The following is a 17,031-nucleotide window of genomic DNA, read 5'->3' as shown; positions in this document are numbered from 1 at the left end:
CCTTCTAAGCACCTCACTACCAGGATCACTGATCAACTGGAAGTCATCTAGACAAAAGAACAGGATCTGCTGGGGACCAAAAGGAGGAAGACAGGCCAAAGGGACAGGCAAATCACCACTCCCCTCCTTAAGTAACTAAAGTTCTGCTAATACAGAAGAGGAAGCAGGCTTGTTCTATGTGGCCCCTCAGAGCAGAAAGGGGACCGAGAGGTAAACGCTCTGGGGAAGAGTTAAAGGACAGAATAGGCTGTCCTTGTAAGTGGTAAGCTTTTGTCCTAGGCAGTGACAAGCAGAAGCTGAATGGCCACAACTGTGGACACTGTGAGTAGAATGTTTGCTAAAGGCATGGGGTTGGAGCAGACCTCCGAGCTCCTTTCCATCCCTACATTAGTTCCCAAATGAACTGGAACGCCACCTGAGGCGAAGGGGTTTTTTCCGAACAAGTATTCAAAGCACGTGGGACCCACTTGCTTGAGCTGGACGTGTCTGTGACGCGCAGGGAACGCTGTGCCGGGGGAATAAGAATGCAGGCAGATGGAGCAGCAGCTTGGGGGTTGGTGCCCTCCCTTCAATATTAAAGCTGAGCCCTGCTCGTGTTGGTGCTGTTGTTTAGTATTGTTATTTAACTGCTCTTGTATTTATGCCTTCAGGACAGAGAAGAGGGCCCAGCCTCCTGACGCAGCTCTTAGGCCTGGATTCTGGCATCATTACAAGAGACATCAAGGAGTGCTTGGTGAGGCTAGGCCCAGGGAGGGCAAGGAATCTTCTGGAAGCCTTTGGGAGAGGGAGTGATGTGGAGGGCACGCTGCCCTCACCTGCTCCTCTGAAGGTCTACCCAGCCTCTCCCCAGACTGTGGCCATCTCAGAAACATGTGCCTGTGCTGGTCATGACAGCAGCCACCCTGAAGATTGGGCAGCAGCCCTGTTCTAGCCTTGGGCACACTCTGAGAATGCCACATCTCAAAGCACCAAAAGATCCCAGGGCTATTGCTAGAAACTTCTCATGAAAGTGAATGTGGACATCACACAGGTGAAGTAATCCCCATGACCTGTGTCTAAAATTCTCCATCCAGGGCCCAGAACCAGGGGCCTGCAAGCCCCCTTATACCACAGCACCAAGACCTATATCCCTTGCTACCCACTGCCTCTGCCAGCAAAGATCAGCCAGAAAGGGCACACATTGGACAAAGCAGAGAGAGTGGACCATCAGGCAGGTGTATTGGGGAGAGGACAGATGGTGGCACCTTCACAAGTGCCTCCCATGGGCAGGAGCCTTTGCAGCCTGATGAGGGCTGGGGAGGAGCTGGGAGTTTAGGGGGCTCCTCCAGCAAAGATGAGCTCCAGGGCGGCTTGGATGTCCCCCCCAGTGGCCTGCAGGGCCCGTAGGCTCAACTCGTCATCCTGGATGCCCATGTCACGCAGCTGCTGCAGCTGGGGCTGCCATTGGCTCTGTGGAAAGACAGAAACAAGCAGAAGCTGTTAGCAGGGATCCTGAGGATAACTCATTTCGGGCCCAGAAAGGAAGATGGGATTCCTACAGCAATGTTTCTGTAGGAAGGCTAGAAGATGGGCTTGAGGGTTTGGAGAACAAATCCAAAGTTTTATAAGAAAAAAGGGAAATTTTAGCATAAGGATCAAGAGAGAAAGCACAAATTACTTAATGTCTAAATTCTAAGAGACTAAGTTACTTGTTTCTCCCCTGATATATATATCCACAAATATAGACAGGCATACATACACACACATATACCTATAAATAAACGGGGGTGAATAAATCTTTAAATTATTTCATTTTTGAACACGAATACAGTGAAAAATCTTACTCTCAGCCACTCCCATCCTCACCCTAGATAACGAATTTGATTTGTTTCTATGGGGAAATACATTTACCCTTTTCATATACCTCTGTTCTATACCTTTCCCCACCTCCTTTTTTAATATAAAATATATATATATATATATATGCAATCTAAAAGATCTTTTCATGCCAAGACATAAAGAAACTTTTCTTTAATGTATGGTATTTCATCCTATGGGTATTCACTGCACTATGCCCCATCTTGTGCTGTTACCAACAATGCTGCAGTGACTAACCGTACAAATGGCATTTCTACATGGCACGTACATCTCTAGGGTAAATTCCTGGAAATGGGGCTGCTAAGAATTTCACAGGTTTAAGGCCCTCTGTTTCCATTTCAGTGAACTGTCTGTTCACAACCTGTGCCCATTTTTCTATGGGGCTATTGGCCCTAAATTTCTAGAGCCTCTACATAGCAGTGAGATTTGTCCTTTTCAAATACATGCTACAGGCTTTTTCCCAGATTGCTGTTAGCCTTTAGGCTTTGCTTGTTTTGTTTGGCTTACCATGCAGAAATTTTCACTTTTGTGAACTAAAAATTTATTACTCTTGGACTTCCAAAACGTTAAGAGAATAAATTTGTGTTAAGTCACAGAAAAAAAATTTTTTACTCTTTTGTTTCATGGCTTCTGGATTTTTGCATTTCAGCTACGAAGGGCCTTCTCTACTACAAAGATGTAAGGAACTTCCCCCACACTTTCTTCTATTACTTTCATGGCTCCATTGACATTTCACAGCAGGAGGGAAGTGCCCAGCTTAGTCAGGAAAAAAATGTGTTCACACGTGGGAAGGAGAAGGCAGTGGGGATGAAATGTAAATTTGGAAAGGTTGGCAGGGGTGAGACTGCTTAGAAAAACACACAAATCCACTCAGTGGCTAGGCAGAGCCACGGAAAGCTCCTGAGTGGGACAGCAAATTGAGCAGGTGCCCAGCTCAGGAAGGTACAGAAACAAGAAAAGACTAGCTGCCTGCTCCTCTTACCCTGGCTGTCCACGAGGACCACGCAGGTAGTAGAAACAACAAGAAAACTTGAACCATCTCTACTACTCAATAGCTTTGTGACCCTGGGCAAGTTACAGACATGTCACTTATGCCACAGGCTTATTGTGAGGGGTAAGGGAAACCAACATGAAGTAACCAGCTGGTGCAGGGCAGCATGCAGTAATACCTGTCCCTCGGGTCTTCCACTTAGCTACAGAGGGCCTTTCTATGAAGCAGAGTGAATGGTGTCTCACAGGACTGCTAGACTGAGTCTAATCTCCTCAGCTTGGCATTCAAGGCCCCTCATCCTCAGGCTCCTGCTCTGTTTCTCTGGCTTCACCTCAGGATCTTTTACACCAGGCCTTGTGGTTTTGAGTATGTCACACATACCTCCATGCATTTGCTCAAAGAGGTAGCTGCCTCTGCCTAGAAGTCATCCTTCCAACTCCCAATATCCCCTATCCTGCCTGGCTAGCCTCTAACTAATTCTGCGGTAATCAGCTCAGACATCCCTTCTTCAGACCTCACCTCCAGCCTGGCTGGGATTCTGCCTTGCTGCTCCCCCAGTTCAGTAACTGCCTGTGCTCTCCATGGCAGGGAAGACGACTGTCTCACCTCTAGCCCCAGCGTCTGTACCCAGGCCTAGTATGTACATGTTCAATGCTCAGTCAACACTCACGGAATAAATCAATGAATGACTCCTTGACTAAACTCCCATGGTTTTCTAAGCCAGGCAGTCAGTGGTGTCAGGCCATGGTCATCGGGTGTGAGAATGCAGGCCAGAGGACAATAGCCCTTGCTGGGTGCACTCCTCACCTGTCACACTGCCATGCCCCTGCTGTACCTAGAGAGGAGCATGCCAAATGGGAAGGACCTCCAGGGAGCGGAAAAATGCCTGGAATCCAATGTAACTATGAAGCCCCATGGGAAACAGGAAGTGGGGAAGACTGACCTGGAGGCTGGGCTGCCCAGAGGCCTGCAGAGCGTGTTGTAGGGCTTGGCTGAAGAGGTCGTTGGTGATGGGCGTCCCTGACTGGACACCGGAGGACATTGGTGAAGTCCCTGAGGAATGGCCCTAGAGACATATTGGTGCAGTCAGTACCACCCTCCAAGCTACCTCAGTCTAACAGCAGATACCCACTGCTGAGATATCACCCTGCGGTGCCCCTGAGGTACCTCACTACTTCCTCACAACACGGGCTTGCCCATGAGACAATCGCATAAAAGACCCCAAAAGCTCTAAAGATAGGCAAGACAGGTTCCACTCTCTTCTGCTCTGGGGAATTGGAATCCAAGCCTCTGATCCAGCCTGGACCCCCAGCACTGGGAGAGATAACTCAGAAGCTGGGATAGACCTGGCACCAGGAATGCTTAAGCAGGTGATTTCCGAGCCCTGGCAAAGATGTGGAAGGACATATTATGTGAGGAGAGTCTTCAACTACCAGAAGGAACCAATCAGGACTGTGCTGAACCCCAGACTTCTCAATCCTAAAAAAAAGTGTGAGAGGAAACTCCCCTGGAAGTGCAGTGAGAAGTCCCCACTCGGGCTCCAGGCAGAGCTCAGTACAGACTGAACTCCAGAGTCGGCAGAGGCAAACCCATCCAACCACTAGGAGCTTCTCTCCTGGGGCTGGCTGAGATCTTGCCAGCCCTCTCTCCATACCTGGGTGCCAGGAGTCGGCGTGTGAGAGCTGCTCTCCGGAGTGCTGGCCAGGGCCAGGGCGGTGGCCAGCTCGCTCTGGGTGATGGGTCGGGGCCCAGCAGCTCCACTGTACCCCAAGGAGGCTGGGCGAGAGCTGGGTGTGCTGCTAGAGGGCGTGGACCTGGCGCTCTGGAGAAGGGAGGCACCCAGAATCAGGGAAGCGGCACTGTGGAATTCCCCGATGACCACCACCCCCATTCCAGGAATAGCTCTTAGGGAGACTCTCTAAGCTTCCAGGTTCACAAAGGAATCCAGAAAAAGGAACAGTATGACATGGGCTTGACAACCCAAGGACAATGTCCACCCCAGGCTTGGGAGTGCCAGGTCTCAGCCAGGCACACATCTCAGGCACCACCTCCCCCAAATGGCAGGCAGCCAGACCACTTACTGGGTGAAAGTCGTCCTCGTCATCTGAGAGCCCTTCAAACAGGAAGCCACCTGAGGGAGGGAAAACAGATTTCAGGAGGAAGAACAGAAAAGCACAGGCACAGCTCCAAAATCTCAGCTCAAATTACTCTACAAATTCCTATTTTCATCTCTCCCTTTGGAAAATTACAGGACAGATGCACTTCCTGACTTAAACCGAGAGTTCCCAAGGAACGCCCTCTGCCAGAGCTATACATAGCTGCTGAGGAAAGCACATCCCGGCATTGCCGGCTGCCGAGGGCCCACCTGACACTTTCCTGGGGCTCACCTGGCATGTCCCGGTAGGAGCTGGAGGCCATGCTCCGGGAAGAGGAGTCAGCCCCCGGCAGTGGGGTGCTGCCCGCCACCGAGTGCAGAACCAGCACGATGGCATTGACCAGGGCCGGGTGGGCAGGCACCAACCTGGCAGGAAGAAATCCAAGGGTGACTGGGAAGAACAGAACACCCTCAGCCACGGCAGGGGAACAGGACTTCTGGGTGGCCCTCACAACAATCAAGTCCTCTGGGCTGCCCAGGTTCAGTCTCTGGTCTGACTCTTCACTGGCGATCTGTGACAGGCCCCCTCTCTTCCCGGGGAGGGGCTCAGCTTCTTCATTTGCAAAAAAGAGGACATAACCTCTACTGTCCCTTTTAGCACTAAAATTTCATCAACCTATGCATGTTTCTCCTTCCCTCCAGCTTAAAATCCTTTAAAGGCTCCCCAGCATGAAATCTAAACTGAGCCAGGTACGCAAAGCCCTCTCCTTCAGACTCCTGCTTTAGCTCCACACTCTCCACACACTCCCTGTCCTTGGGCTTTGTCGTCCCCCAAGGAGCCCTTGCTCTTTCTCTCCTCCACACCAACCTGACATATTTAGAAGACAGGCTTGGTGACAGACTGGGAATGGGCTCCAAGAGCAGAACCCATTACTCTTAGGGTTTAGGTTTCCTAGGCCAGAGCAATTAGGTTTCTGGCCCAACCACGTGAGGAAATATAACCCCGGCTCATAGCAACCCTATAGGACAGAGTAGAACTGCCCCATACAGTTTCCAGGGAGTGCCTGGTGGATTCGAACTGCTGACCTTTTTGGGTTAGCACCCATAGCTCTTAACCGCTATGCACCAGGGTTTCCGGGAGGAAATATAAGGTGCCCCTTAATAGGATGGTTATGCTTACGTATCAAGCATGTTGGGATCAGCGAAGACAGAGAAGAGGTCCTTGTCTTGAAGAACCCCTAAAAGAGAACATGGCTCACCTCAGAGAATGCATTTATGGCCAGAACCAGAAGGAAGAAGAGGCTTTGGGCCTCAAAGCAACAGGCTAGACAAAGACATAGGACATGCCAGCCCACATGAGAGGCAGAAGGAAACAAAGCACCAAGCAGCACAATGCAAGCACTCTTCATCCTATTGCTCCATCTGGTTCCAGTGGAGATGTTTCCCACTTAGTACCGCCCCCTGCATTTAAGACACACACTGAGTACCAATTACACTCCAGCTGCTTCTTGCTCCTACATCTGGGTGCTTGCCTGACCTATGAAGGCTGGCAGCAACACTTCCCTAACGGCTGTGGTTTGGGCTATTGCCCTCATTTATGATTTAAGCCATGATCTCTACATGGGAATGAGCTCTTTGAGGGCTGGGTATATCTAACACATTTTGGTTACTCCTCCTCCTCACAAGACCAGCGATTTCTTCAAAAAAAAAAAAAAACAATGGTCAGAGTTTCTTTAGAGTAATTGCCTTCTCCTGGTTTCTCTTTTGCCAACAATTCCTACTTTCTCAAGTTCACTCTTGTACTTACCGAGAGCAATGGGGTCACTGCTGAGGCCTGGGGTGGCCACGATGATCTGATCCAGAGATTCCTTATTACTGAGCATTTTAAAGACCTGCAGGAGAAATTGGGAGGGCTAAGCATTCCAACCAGGGTGATCCACTCTGCGAATACCCACTCTCTCCTCAAGTGTATGCACACAAGCCACCAAAATGGAACAACTGCTGCAGGAAACAGGTGAACCTCTTTTTGTTCTGAGAGCGTGGCTTACTGGGGGGCAAAGAAACAATAAAAAAAAAAAAAAAAAGCAAGACCACAGTAAACCTTCAGTCTCTGATTTCTTCCCCCAATTACAGTTCTAATACTTCCAAAATAAAAGCTTTCATTACAAGCCATTAACAAAGGTTTTCCTAGGCCCCAGAAGTCCCTTTCAATCTCCATGCCACTACCATTTCACACTCATACAGACTGGAAGTTTCTCAGCTGTATTAATTTTACTTGCCAACTCTCCTGTACAAAGGCATCAGCCCATTTCCCCTAAAGAATAAATCCAGGTAAGGGGCGACGGGCGGGCAGTTTGGCCAGAGGCAAGCAACAAAGCCCACAGAAACAGTAGCTGGATCCTTTGGCTGCAACCACATTCCTTCCATGAGGCCACTAACAGGACAGGTTGTAACATTATCATTAGAGGGAATCAACAACACCTGGCTGAGGGAGCCTCTGTGGAGAAGACAGGGCTCTACTGAGGCCCACAGATTCCCCAAGGAACTCTTGGTTGCCATGGCAATGGGCTTCCAGCTCCCACTCTACACCACTCGCCAGTGTTCACACCCTCTCCTGCAGTCCTGGCAGGAGTCTAGGGCCGGGGGCCGCGGTGTACTCACCGCCTCTCTGTAGGATGAGCTGCTGTGCAGGGCAGTGTGCAGCACCCGGAACTCCCTCATGGCAGCCACTTTGTCCACAGGTTCTGAGGACAAGACACTTACGTTCGACCTACAGCCCAGGCCCTGGCCCTGCCACCAACCTGCAACATCACTTCAGCATGTGCCTGGGTGCAGCCTGGCCTATGAGTTCCCCTTCCTCATCACCCCACTGTACTTTGAGTGCCCATTCCGAAAAGCTCAATTATGCCACAGGTGTGAATACCACACTCCCTTTTAAAAATTTCAATAGATAAAACAAGCAACCAAATTCAAGTTCCAGCAGAGGAGAACGTCACCACATGAAAGAGAATGTTCTGATCAATACCCCACTGCAAGAATTCTAGGCTTCTTACATTTGAACAGGCGGAAGATCTATTCAACTCAGTAGACTCATATGCAGCCATTCTAAAGGAGTGTTCCAAACCATCTTAACCCTCTGGAGCTACGCTGACATGATATGTTAAGAGAAAGAAAGAGAACAAAGTTGCACGTGCATTCTCTGGTATAACTATGTAAAATGTGGCAGTATGCATACGGTCCAAGGCTGGAAGGGGACAAGGAGAAGAAGAGCACTTAGGTGGGGCGACAGCATCATGGGTTATTGTTTCTCTTTGATATTTTCTTTCAACCTTCTAGAATACTACCTTGAATGCAAAAGAAAACACAAGAAGGACCAAGAAAACACGCTGTTCTTTCAAGGCTCTTAACAAACTTTCATGACATGCTTGATAGCAAATGTTTCCCTGGGGCCCAAAACTCCTTTTCTGTCTCTGGACGACTATTATTCAGATATGTGGAAAGTTTTGCAGTTGCTATAATTATACTTGGATCTCTGGTGGGGCAGTGGTTAAGAGCTACGGCTGCAAACCAAAAGGTCAGCAGTTCAAATCCACCGGCCGTTCTGGGGAAACACTATGGGGTAGTTCTACGCTGTCCTATAGGGTCGCTACAAGTTGGTTTGGTTTTTCTGGTAGTTATACTTGATTACCTGACATCAGCCCATTTCAAAGGTGAGGAAATGTAGGTAACGGGGGAGGGTGGGAGATGGACAGTTCTCCCTGGATCACACTTTTAAAAGTGTGGTTATTTTCACCGAGGACCACCACTTGTGCCTATATAGGTTGTGTACTGCCCAAGCTGGGGGACACCACTCCCAAAACAAGGTGAATGGCAGCCCCGGGGTTTCTCAGCAGTGTTCTTACATATAGTCCTAATCATGAGGGTTGTCTCTTGAAAAATATTCATCTTAAGTAAATTATCTAATGGATTCATTCAACAAGCATGTACTAGACGTTCACTCCTTGTCTAGTTTTAGGCAAGGGACAGGAATGCAAAGAATGAAAGAGTCTGCCATCAAGTAACTCTTAGAACAATACAAGAAAAAGAGATCAGAACAAACACACTCTACACAATGCCATGCTGAGAGCCTCAGCAGAGGTGTGGATCACAGGCACTAGAATACAGAGGCAGCGAACCATCACTGAGGAGAGGAGATAGGACACCGCACTGCCTCCCAGAGGAGCCACTTTGAGCGGGTCTTTAAGGTAGAGCAGCTGTTTCCTGGGAGGAGAAGGCATTCCAAGCTAAGTGAGAACAGTGCAAAGGCAGGTACGAATAAAAAAAACATGGTGCTTTGAAGGAGCCGTGAGTTGTTTTATGTGGCTGGAGCTCAGGGTATATACTCCTGCTCAACGGCAGGCCGAGATCCTGATGGGATTGCGACTGGCCGTGGAGAACCACCAAAGGAGTCCAGGTGGTAAGGGCGGGACTGACAAGTATCTCCTCCTAGAGGCTCTAACCCAGTGGGAGAGCAGGGAATGTACTTGCTCTTAGAAGCGGAGTGCTCAGAGATAAAAGAGCTAAAATATCTTCACAAAAACAGTTTCTTTTCAGATCTAAATGTTCACTTTCACCTCCCAATAAAAAGTCCACCTGCATCAAAAATAAATCTCTAAGGCAGAAGGCGGGGAAAGGGACGCTTAATGTCTTAAGCCAATAATCAGCTAAGTGTAATGGATGTCTCAATCATGTTTCTGAAGTAATTTCACCCTTCGGGAGTGGGAGATAGCCAGCCCAGTGGAAGGACTGACACTCTTGGACCAGGAAGACTTGGGTTCGTGTCTCAGCTTTGGCATTCTTTTTCTAAGTAGGTGACCTTAAAGAAATGCCACTCTAACCCTTTCTCTTCACCTATAAAATAATTACTAATGCTTTTATCTACCTTGCAGAGCCACTATATGGATTAAGTGAAACACCAAAGAAAACCTAGCTGCAGAAGCAACAAATGTTTTTTTCCTTCTGTCAACACCCTTCAGCCAAAGACCATCAGGGGCACACCTGTAGCTGAACAAGTTGAGCTTACCGCCCCAGTGGCACCATGGTTAAGAGCTACAGCTGCTAACCAAAAGATCAGCAATTCAAATCCATCTGCTCCTTAGAAACCCTATGGGGCAGTTCTACTCTATCCTATAGGGTTGTTATGAGTCAGAATTGACTTGACAGCAATGGGTTTGGGTTTTTTTTTTTTTTAATAGACAGAGAGAATGCACACCATGGGGAACCATACTGTCTCAATATGAGGGTGGTGAAATGATTTATTATAGGATTTGACTGTGTGATTTTGGGGGAAGTTTAAGGAAGCAGGATTTTGCTCTGGATTGGGTGTTATCAGGAAGTGGTTATTTTATGATCGGCTATCTAGAAGAATGGAAAACTAGAGCAAGGCTAAAGCTGTAACCAGTAAAGCAGCAGCAGTCACTCATACTAGCTAGGATGTAGTGATATTTGGTCATTCTTGCAGTTTGGACAATGTTCAGGTTTTTGTCTGTGTTCAGACATGATAGGAATCTCATTTTTGTTCTGATCCACCATGGTCTCGAGTATGTGACCCGGTCTGATGCTGATGGTCTACAAAACTGTTTATCACCAACAGGAGTACACCAAGACCTAGCTGATAGTACCGGGGCCAGCCCCCAGGCATCAGGGGTTGCTTTTCTCCTTCTCACATCCCATCAGAATACAAAAGATGTTTTTGTCCTTTTTGTTTAAAATGAAAAACACAGTAAATTTTCAAGCTGATAGCCAGTCATAAAAAAGTATGTCAAAGTGCCAGTTTAATAAAGCTAGTCTCTTTTACATAGCTTAGCTTTATCCTTGGCAACGTAATTTAAAACACAAAATGCAAATTTTAAATTATGAATTTCAAGTAGCACCTTTTATTAACAAATCAAAAAGGCATTAGAGGCTTTGTATATTTTCTCTAAGAGCTACTTTAACACTGTTTGAATATTCTCAAGCTTCAGGAAAATAAATGACTAGTACACTAGGAGTGAGCTGACTGGGCAAATCACTACCTGAGGCAATTGTAGGAAGCGAACAAGCTACAGCACTAGAGAAGTGCAAGAAGTTTCCAGCTTCCTTCTAATGAGAACGGTAACAACAACAGGATACAAAGTTCACTGAGAAATAAGCTCTGAACCTAAAGGAGTTTTAAATAAACACACACACTCCCCCATCTCAACAGAAAATAGTGGGTGATGAACTTAGGAATTAGAGAAGTGGTGCCGGCAGGAAGGTCAAAACTGGCCTCTGTTTACCAATGAAGCCTAATCCAATAAGAAATAACAATATCTCCTACAGCCATCTCAGTAAGTCACCCCTTTGCGCCACCCAAGCTCGTGACTTGAGAACACCAGGCCCTTCCCTTATAGATATTAGAGAAGTTCTGCCCATCAAAGGGCCAGCCTCTCACTCACCTGGTTTCTGATCAGGCTCGGGCCAGGACTTACGCAGAACATGGACTGTGGACCCAGGCTGAATGCCATAGAAGTCAAGGGTTTGGTCATCTTTTAGCTTCCGGCCACAGTAGATCAGATCTAAAAAAGAAGCAGCCTGTTTATGTGTTGTTCCTCAAAGTAATTTAGATAGCTGGTTTCTATCCTCAAAGAAGCTTATCTTGATTGGATAGATAGTGGAGAATGATATAAGCTTCAAAAGAACTCTTATTTAATAAATATATTTTAGCAATTGTTAACAAGTACAAACTCACAAAATGCAGTTATACAAAATCTGTCCACAGGAAAGTCCTAGAGCTTAAAATTGTGAAGACAGCTCAATTTAAAAGAATGGAAAAAAATTCAACAACAAAAAAAGGATGAACCCAGTACCAGTATGCCTGAAAAAACCCTTTTGGCCAGTCGGATAGCTTAGTTATTAAAAATTACAACAATTGAGGGCTGGATTAACTCCTGAAATAAAAAAAAATAATAATAACTGCCCTGAAATAATCTTTAAAACTTAAACCAAAATATCCCCTTAAGTCCTCTTAAAATCAAACAGTACTTTAGCTTAACTAGTAAAAAATGTCTGCCTTGAGCATTATGCTCTTTTAAGAACTAGCGACATGGGATCAAACTAACAAGAGCAATCGAAAGATTAGATAGGAACCTTAGAGGACAGTGGGTTTGTATTAATGGGGAGGGAACAACTCAGAAAAAGAGGGTGAGAATGACTGCACAACTTGAAGAATGTAATCAGTGTCGCTGAGCTGTACATGTAAAAACGGTTGAATTGGAATATGTTTTGCTGTGCATATTCTCAACAACAAATTAAAAAAAAAAATTACCACAAGCTCCTCTACCTGGACTGCCCTTGCCATCTTCTTTTCCTTTTTTACTGCCTTCGCTCTAACCAACTAACCAAACAAAAAGCCTTCTAATCATTCCTTAAGACCATACACTCAATGCCATATACTAGGGAGCCTTCTCTGACCAACCCCTCCTTCCTTACCACCCCAAATTTTTGCACCTTCAGAGAAAGAATTTAATACTGTCATAGTTTAAGAAATTTATATAAAGTAGTTCAATATGATGCATAATCCTGAAGTGTTAACATTAAAAAAGGCAACAAATTCTACAATCTTTATTTATTCTTGTAATTTCAGATGTCTCCTGCCCAAAAAGAGATCAGAGCAGCAGCTCATCCCTCGTCCACAGAGACTCACCAATCAGCTCAGGGTCTGGAACAGATTCCTGGAGTTTGCCAGCAATGAGTTGCTTCAGAAATGAAATACTATAGCCCCCCAGTGAGTATTCTCCGAGCTCTGTCTCTGGCAACCGAAGAATGGACTTTGGTGCAAGTGGCTGATCAGCCAGCTTCACCGCCAGGTGCCAATCTGAGAGAGACATTCTCTCTCTTTCACGCTCTCTCTTTTTCCCTGTAAAAGAACAAAACTTTAGTGGTTGAAGGCCAGATTGCACCCCTACTCCACCACACCCCATCAAGGAAATGAATGAGAGATAATCAGTGTAACACTCTTAGAAAAGCACTGGATGCAGCACCAGAAAGCCAGAACTTGAATCTGGGGTCCTCTTTATGCATCCTGTGATAGAGGGCAAGGCATTTCAGCTATCTAGGCCTCAGTTTCTTCATCTTTAATGCAGATATTAAAAACACTAAGCAACCTAACAGGAATGTTGTCAAGTTCAAACAAGATCATCCAACCCCCTCCCTTTGTACACCTCCTTATTTCAGACTTTTTTCTATCAAGTGTTGCTTGAACTTTTACAACAGTTTGTAACAAGTTCCCTACTTTTTGCTTCTCCTCTATCAAATATCCATGCTGCTGTCCTAGTCCTCATTTTAAAACACAGTCTGATTGAGTCACTCTTCTGCTTAGAACTCCTCCAATGGCTCCAAACTACCTCTATGAATAATTCTAAACTCCATAGCCTGGCTTACAAAACCACTCACATTCTGCTCCCTCTGCCAACCTTCCTCCCAGACAGAGCCCTGTCCTGTCCCCACCCCCAAAACATAAATACACTCCATTAAGCTTCCATTCATAACAATGCTCTCGGATCATTTTACACCTTTTCTCTCTTGGCCTCTTAGCAAACTTCTACCAAGACCAACCCAGACACAACCTCTTCACCTCTCCCTTTCCTACCTCTACTTCCTCTGTTGTTCCCACAATCCTCCTCAGGGCAAAGGGCTACAAACATCTGTTACTTCTCAGCCTCCCCTACTATTCTTGGAGACCTCTGAGGGCAAACACTACAACTTCTCGCTTTATTGTCCCAATGCCTGACACATAATGGATGCTCAAAAAATGCATTAGAAACTCTGAAGGTTGAAGAATCTTGTAAGGCAGGACAAGCCCTTGTTTAAGTCATCATTACTGCTTCCAGGGGAAGGGGCTGTGAGGCTGCCGAGCAGACGCCAAGGCATTCTCAGGGTAGCGTCCACCTCAAAGAGACTCACAGAAGGAACAGGTCTTTTTAGATACGGTATGTCATTTAACCCTCACAACTGTTCCCTGAGGCAAAAATGATCATTCACATTTTAGAGAAGAAACCGAGACCCAGAAAGATGAAGTCACTGGCCCAAGGACACACAGCTAGCTAGGTGTGAGGCATGGACACGCTCTCTGGCAACCCCACCGCTCCCGTAGGCCCCTCTAACTGCAGGATACAAATCGAGGCCCCACAGCCCGGGGCCCAGCGCCCTCACCCGTCCCGCGGAAGGAACCGGCCGCAGTGCCGCCGGTGTAAACACTCACTCTGGTTCCCTCGCCGGAAATCGGAAGCTCCGCACGGCATGCTGGGAGTTGCAGTTCCCGCTGCGGCCCCCGCCCCTTTAACTATCCGGACTGCGAGGGGTGCCAGTTCCGGAGCTTCCGCTTCCGGGAAGGGCGTGGTCTGGGGTCCATTTGAAATCCCTGGCGCGAGGTATGTTCTTGCTTTTTTGGGAGGGCACCTGTCTTCTGCTACTCTCCCGCTGCGCTAGTCGCCAGAGGGAGGCTTCGTGATGCCCACGCTCTTTTTAGAAGCATATAAAGTCCATCGGTTATGCCGGGTTGTCACAACGCTGTCTGGTGGGAACGCCCTCGGTCTGATCGCAGACGGGGAGGGTCTCTTCCCAAGCGGCCTCTATAGACACACGCCCGAACGCCCGCCGCCTCGGTTCCCCGTAGCTCTCACGGTGAGAACGGCTGCCCTCGGGGTGAAATCAGCCTCTTTTGTGCTCCTCGCAGCTGACTTCTGATGGCGAACTTACCTATGGGGAGTGGAACGATGAGCTCTCCCCTCTCTCCCAAATAACTAAAATTCGGTCTTCGAGGGGAAACCCAAATTGGGTTCCTGGCATGCACCTGACAAGCAATGGTAGGGTTTATGTAACAGTCATTCATAGAATCAGTTTGTGGAGGGGGATTTCCCCTGAACTCTTTCATAGACTGCATATTTTAGATGACTGAAAAAGTTCTGCCCAGTTAAAATTAGATAATATTTACATAGACGTTAGCATTAGCTAAAATACTGAAGAGGGGCTACATCTGATTAGTTATATTTAGGTAATTAATCAAGGGCTAAGGAAAATAAAAATAATAAAATAAAAAACCCACTGAGTCAGTTGATTCCGACTCATAACGACCCTATAAGACAAGAGTGGAATGCCTCATAGGGTTTCCAAGGCTGTAATCTTTACAGAAGCCGACCACCACATCTTTCTACTGCGAGCAACTGGTAGGATCAACACCCAACCTTACAGTTAGCAGCTGAACACTTAACCACTGTGCCACCGGGGCTCCAATAATAATACAGCAGGTGAATATAAGAAAGTAATGAGGTTGATCACAGCAGCTAAAGGCACAAACAGCTAAATGCTTAACTTTTTTTTTTTTAATTTTTATTGTGCTTTAAGTGAAAGTTTACAAATCAAGTCAGTCTCTCACCCAAAAACCCATATACACCTTGCTACACACTCCCAATTACTCTTCCCCCTAATGAGACACTCCACTCTCTCCCTCCACTCTCTTTTCGTGGCCATTTTGCCAGCTTCTAACCTCCTCTACCCTCTCATCTCCCCTCCAGGCAGGAGATGCCAACATAGTCTCAAGTGTCCACCTGATCCAAGAAGCTCACTCCTCACCAGCATCCCTCTCCAACCCCTTGTCCAGTCCAATCCATGTCTGAAGAGTTGGCTTCGGGAATGGTTCCTGTCCTGGACCAACAGAAGGTCTGGGGACCATGACCACCGGGGTCCTTCTAGTCTCAGACCATTAAGTCTGGTCTTATGAGAATTTGGGGTCTGCATCCCACTGCTCTCCTGCTCCCTCAGAAGTTCTTTGTTGTGTTCCCTGTCAGAGCAGTCATCAGTTGTAGCTGGAAGTGCTTAACTCTTGAACATCCCAAATATTCAGACTGGGACCAGGGCAACAACTGAGTAGGCTAGCTTGATTGAGGAGAACAGGCTGCAGGGTCTGGGAGTGCCTAAATTGGAGATTGACCACCCTCTGCTGTTTTCATAAGCAATGTGAGTGGTTTTTACAAAGTCTGTCACTCCAGCTATCTTCAGGTGGCTGAAGTCCAGGTTCCTTATGACTGTTCCCAAGCTCCCTCTCCTCCCATTCCTACCCCAGCCCTTGCCTGTACAGACCTTCCTCAAGGGGTCTCCTCTCCTGGGATGCTTTCTTCCATCCTAGTTTTTGTTGGGGTTTTTTAGTGTATTTCAAATTTACCCATCTGTTATGGACTGAATTGTGTCCCCCTAAAATGTGCATCAACTTGGCTGGACCATGATTCCCAGTATTGTGTGACAGTCCACCACATTATCATCTGATGTGATTTTCCTATGTGTTAGAAATCCTAACCTCTATGATGTTGATGAGGCAGGATTAGAGGCAGTTATGTTAATGACACAGTACTCAATCTACAGGATTAGGTTGCATGTTGAGTCAATCTCTTTTGAGATATAGAAGAGAGAAGCTAGCAGAGAGGAGAGGGATCTCTTACCACCACGAAAGCTGAGCCAGGGGTGGAGTGTGTCCTTTGAACTCAGGGTTCCTGGGCTGAGAAGCTCCTAAACCAGGGGAAGACTGATGACAAGGACCTTCCCCCAGAACCAACAGAGTAAGCCTTCCCCGGGAACTGAAATTGGACTCCTAGCCTCCTAGACTGTGAGAGAATAAATTTCTGTTTGTTAAAGCCATCCAGTTGTGGTACTTCTGTTATAGCAGCACGAGATAACTAAGATACCATCTTTAGAGATATTTCCTCTTTCAGGAAGCCTTTCTAACTACCCAGCCTTCTTAGGCTTCTTCCCTTTCTATCAACTAAGGTGCTGACATCTGAACTGCACGATATAGTCTAATTTCATGCTTTATTAAACTTTGCTTAATACTGTGCCATAACTGTCTGCAGGAGAAGGCAGGGACCCCATCCTCATTTTGATTCCTCAAAAAGGAGCTGAATATACTAGGTGCTTATGAATTCTTGGCTTTGATTGATTTCATTATAAGCTCCATGAGGGAAGGGACTAAGACCACCTTGTCCTCCACTTTATCATCAGCAGTTGACCAGGGTCTGGAACAAAGTAGGTGAGCAATATG

The 17,031-nt window shown here is 46.9% G+C and overlaps 1 protein-coding gene across 2 annotated transcripts; it reads right to left on the bottom strand.

Moving 5' to 3' along the window:
- Positions 1–1,116: 1,116 nt before the first annotated feature.
- On the bottom strand, positions 1,117–14,260 carry UBL7 (ubiquitin like 7). 2 transcript variants are annotated; one of them, XM_010593744.3, is made up of 11 exons: positions 14,203–14,260; positions 12,646–12,858; positions 11,399–11,518; positions 7,605–7,687; positions 6,751–6,835; positions 6,124–6,181; positions 5,236–5,369; positions 4,930–4,979; positions 4,503–4,670; positions 3,792–3,914; positions 1,117–1,449 (listed from the first exon to the last, which is right to left on the bottom strand). In XM_010593744.3, exons 1-11 carry the CDS (start codon positions 14,240–14,242, stop codon positions 1,312–1,314), a joined length of 1,212 nt encoding a protein of 403 aa, XP_010592046.2. In that variant the 5' UTR covers positions 14,243–14,260; the 3' UTR covers positions 1,117–1,311. The 2 variants fall into 2 exon arrangements, with proteins under 2 accessions (XP_010592046.2, XP_003413867.1); XM_003413819.4 differs by having other exon boundaries at positions 14,154–14,213.
- Positions 14,261–17,031: the final 2,771 nt, after the last annotated feature.

The sequence above is a fragment of the Loxodonta africana genome, chromosome 13 (genome assembly GCF_030014295.1).
Source record: "Loxodonta africana isolate mLoxAfr1 chromosome 13, mLoxAfr1.hap2, whole genome shotgun sequence".
Lineage (NCBI taxonomy): Eukaryota > Metazoa > Chordata > Mammalia > Proboscidea > Elephantidae > Loxodonta > Loxodonta africana.
Note: the sequence above shows the minus strand (reverse complement) of the source record. Positions and strands in the feature narration are given on the sequence as shown.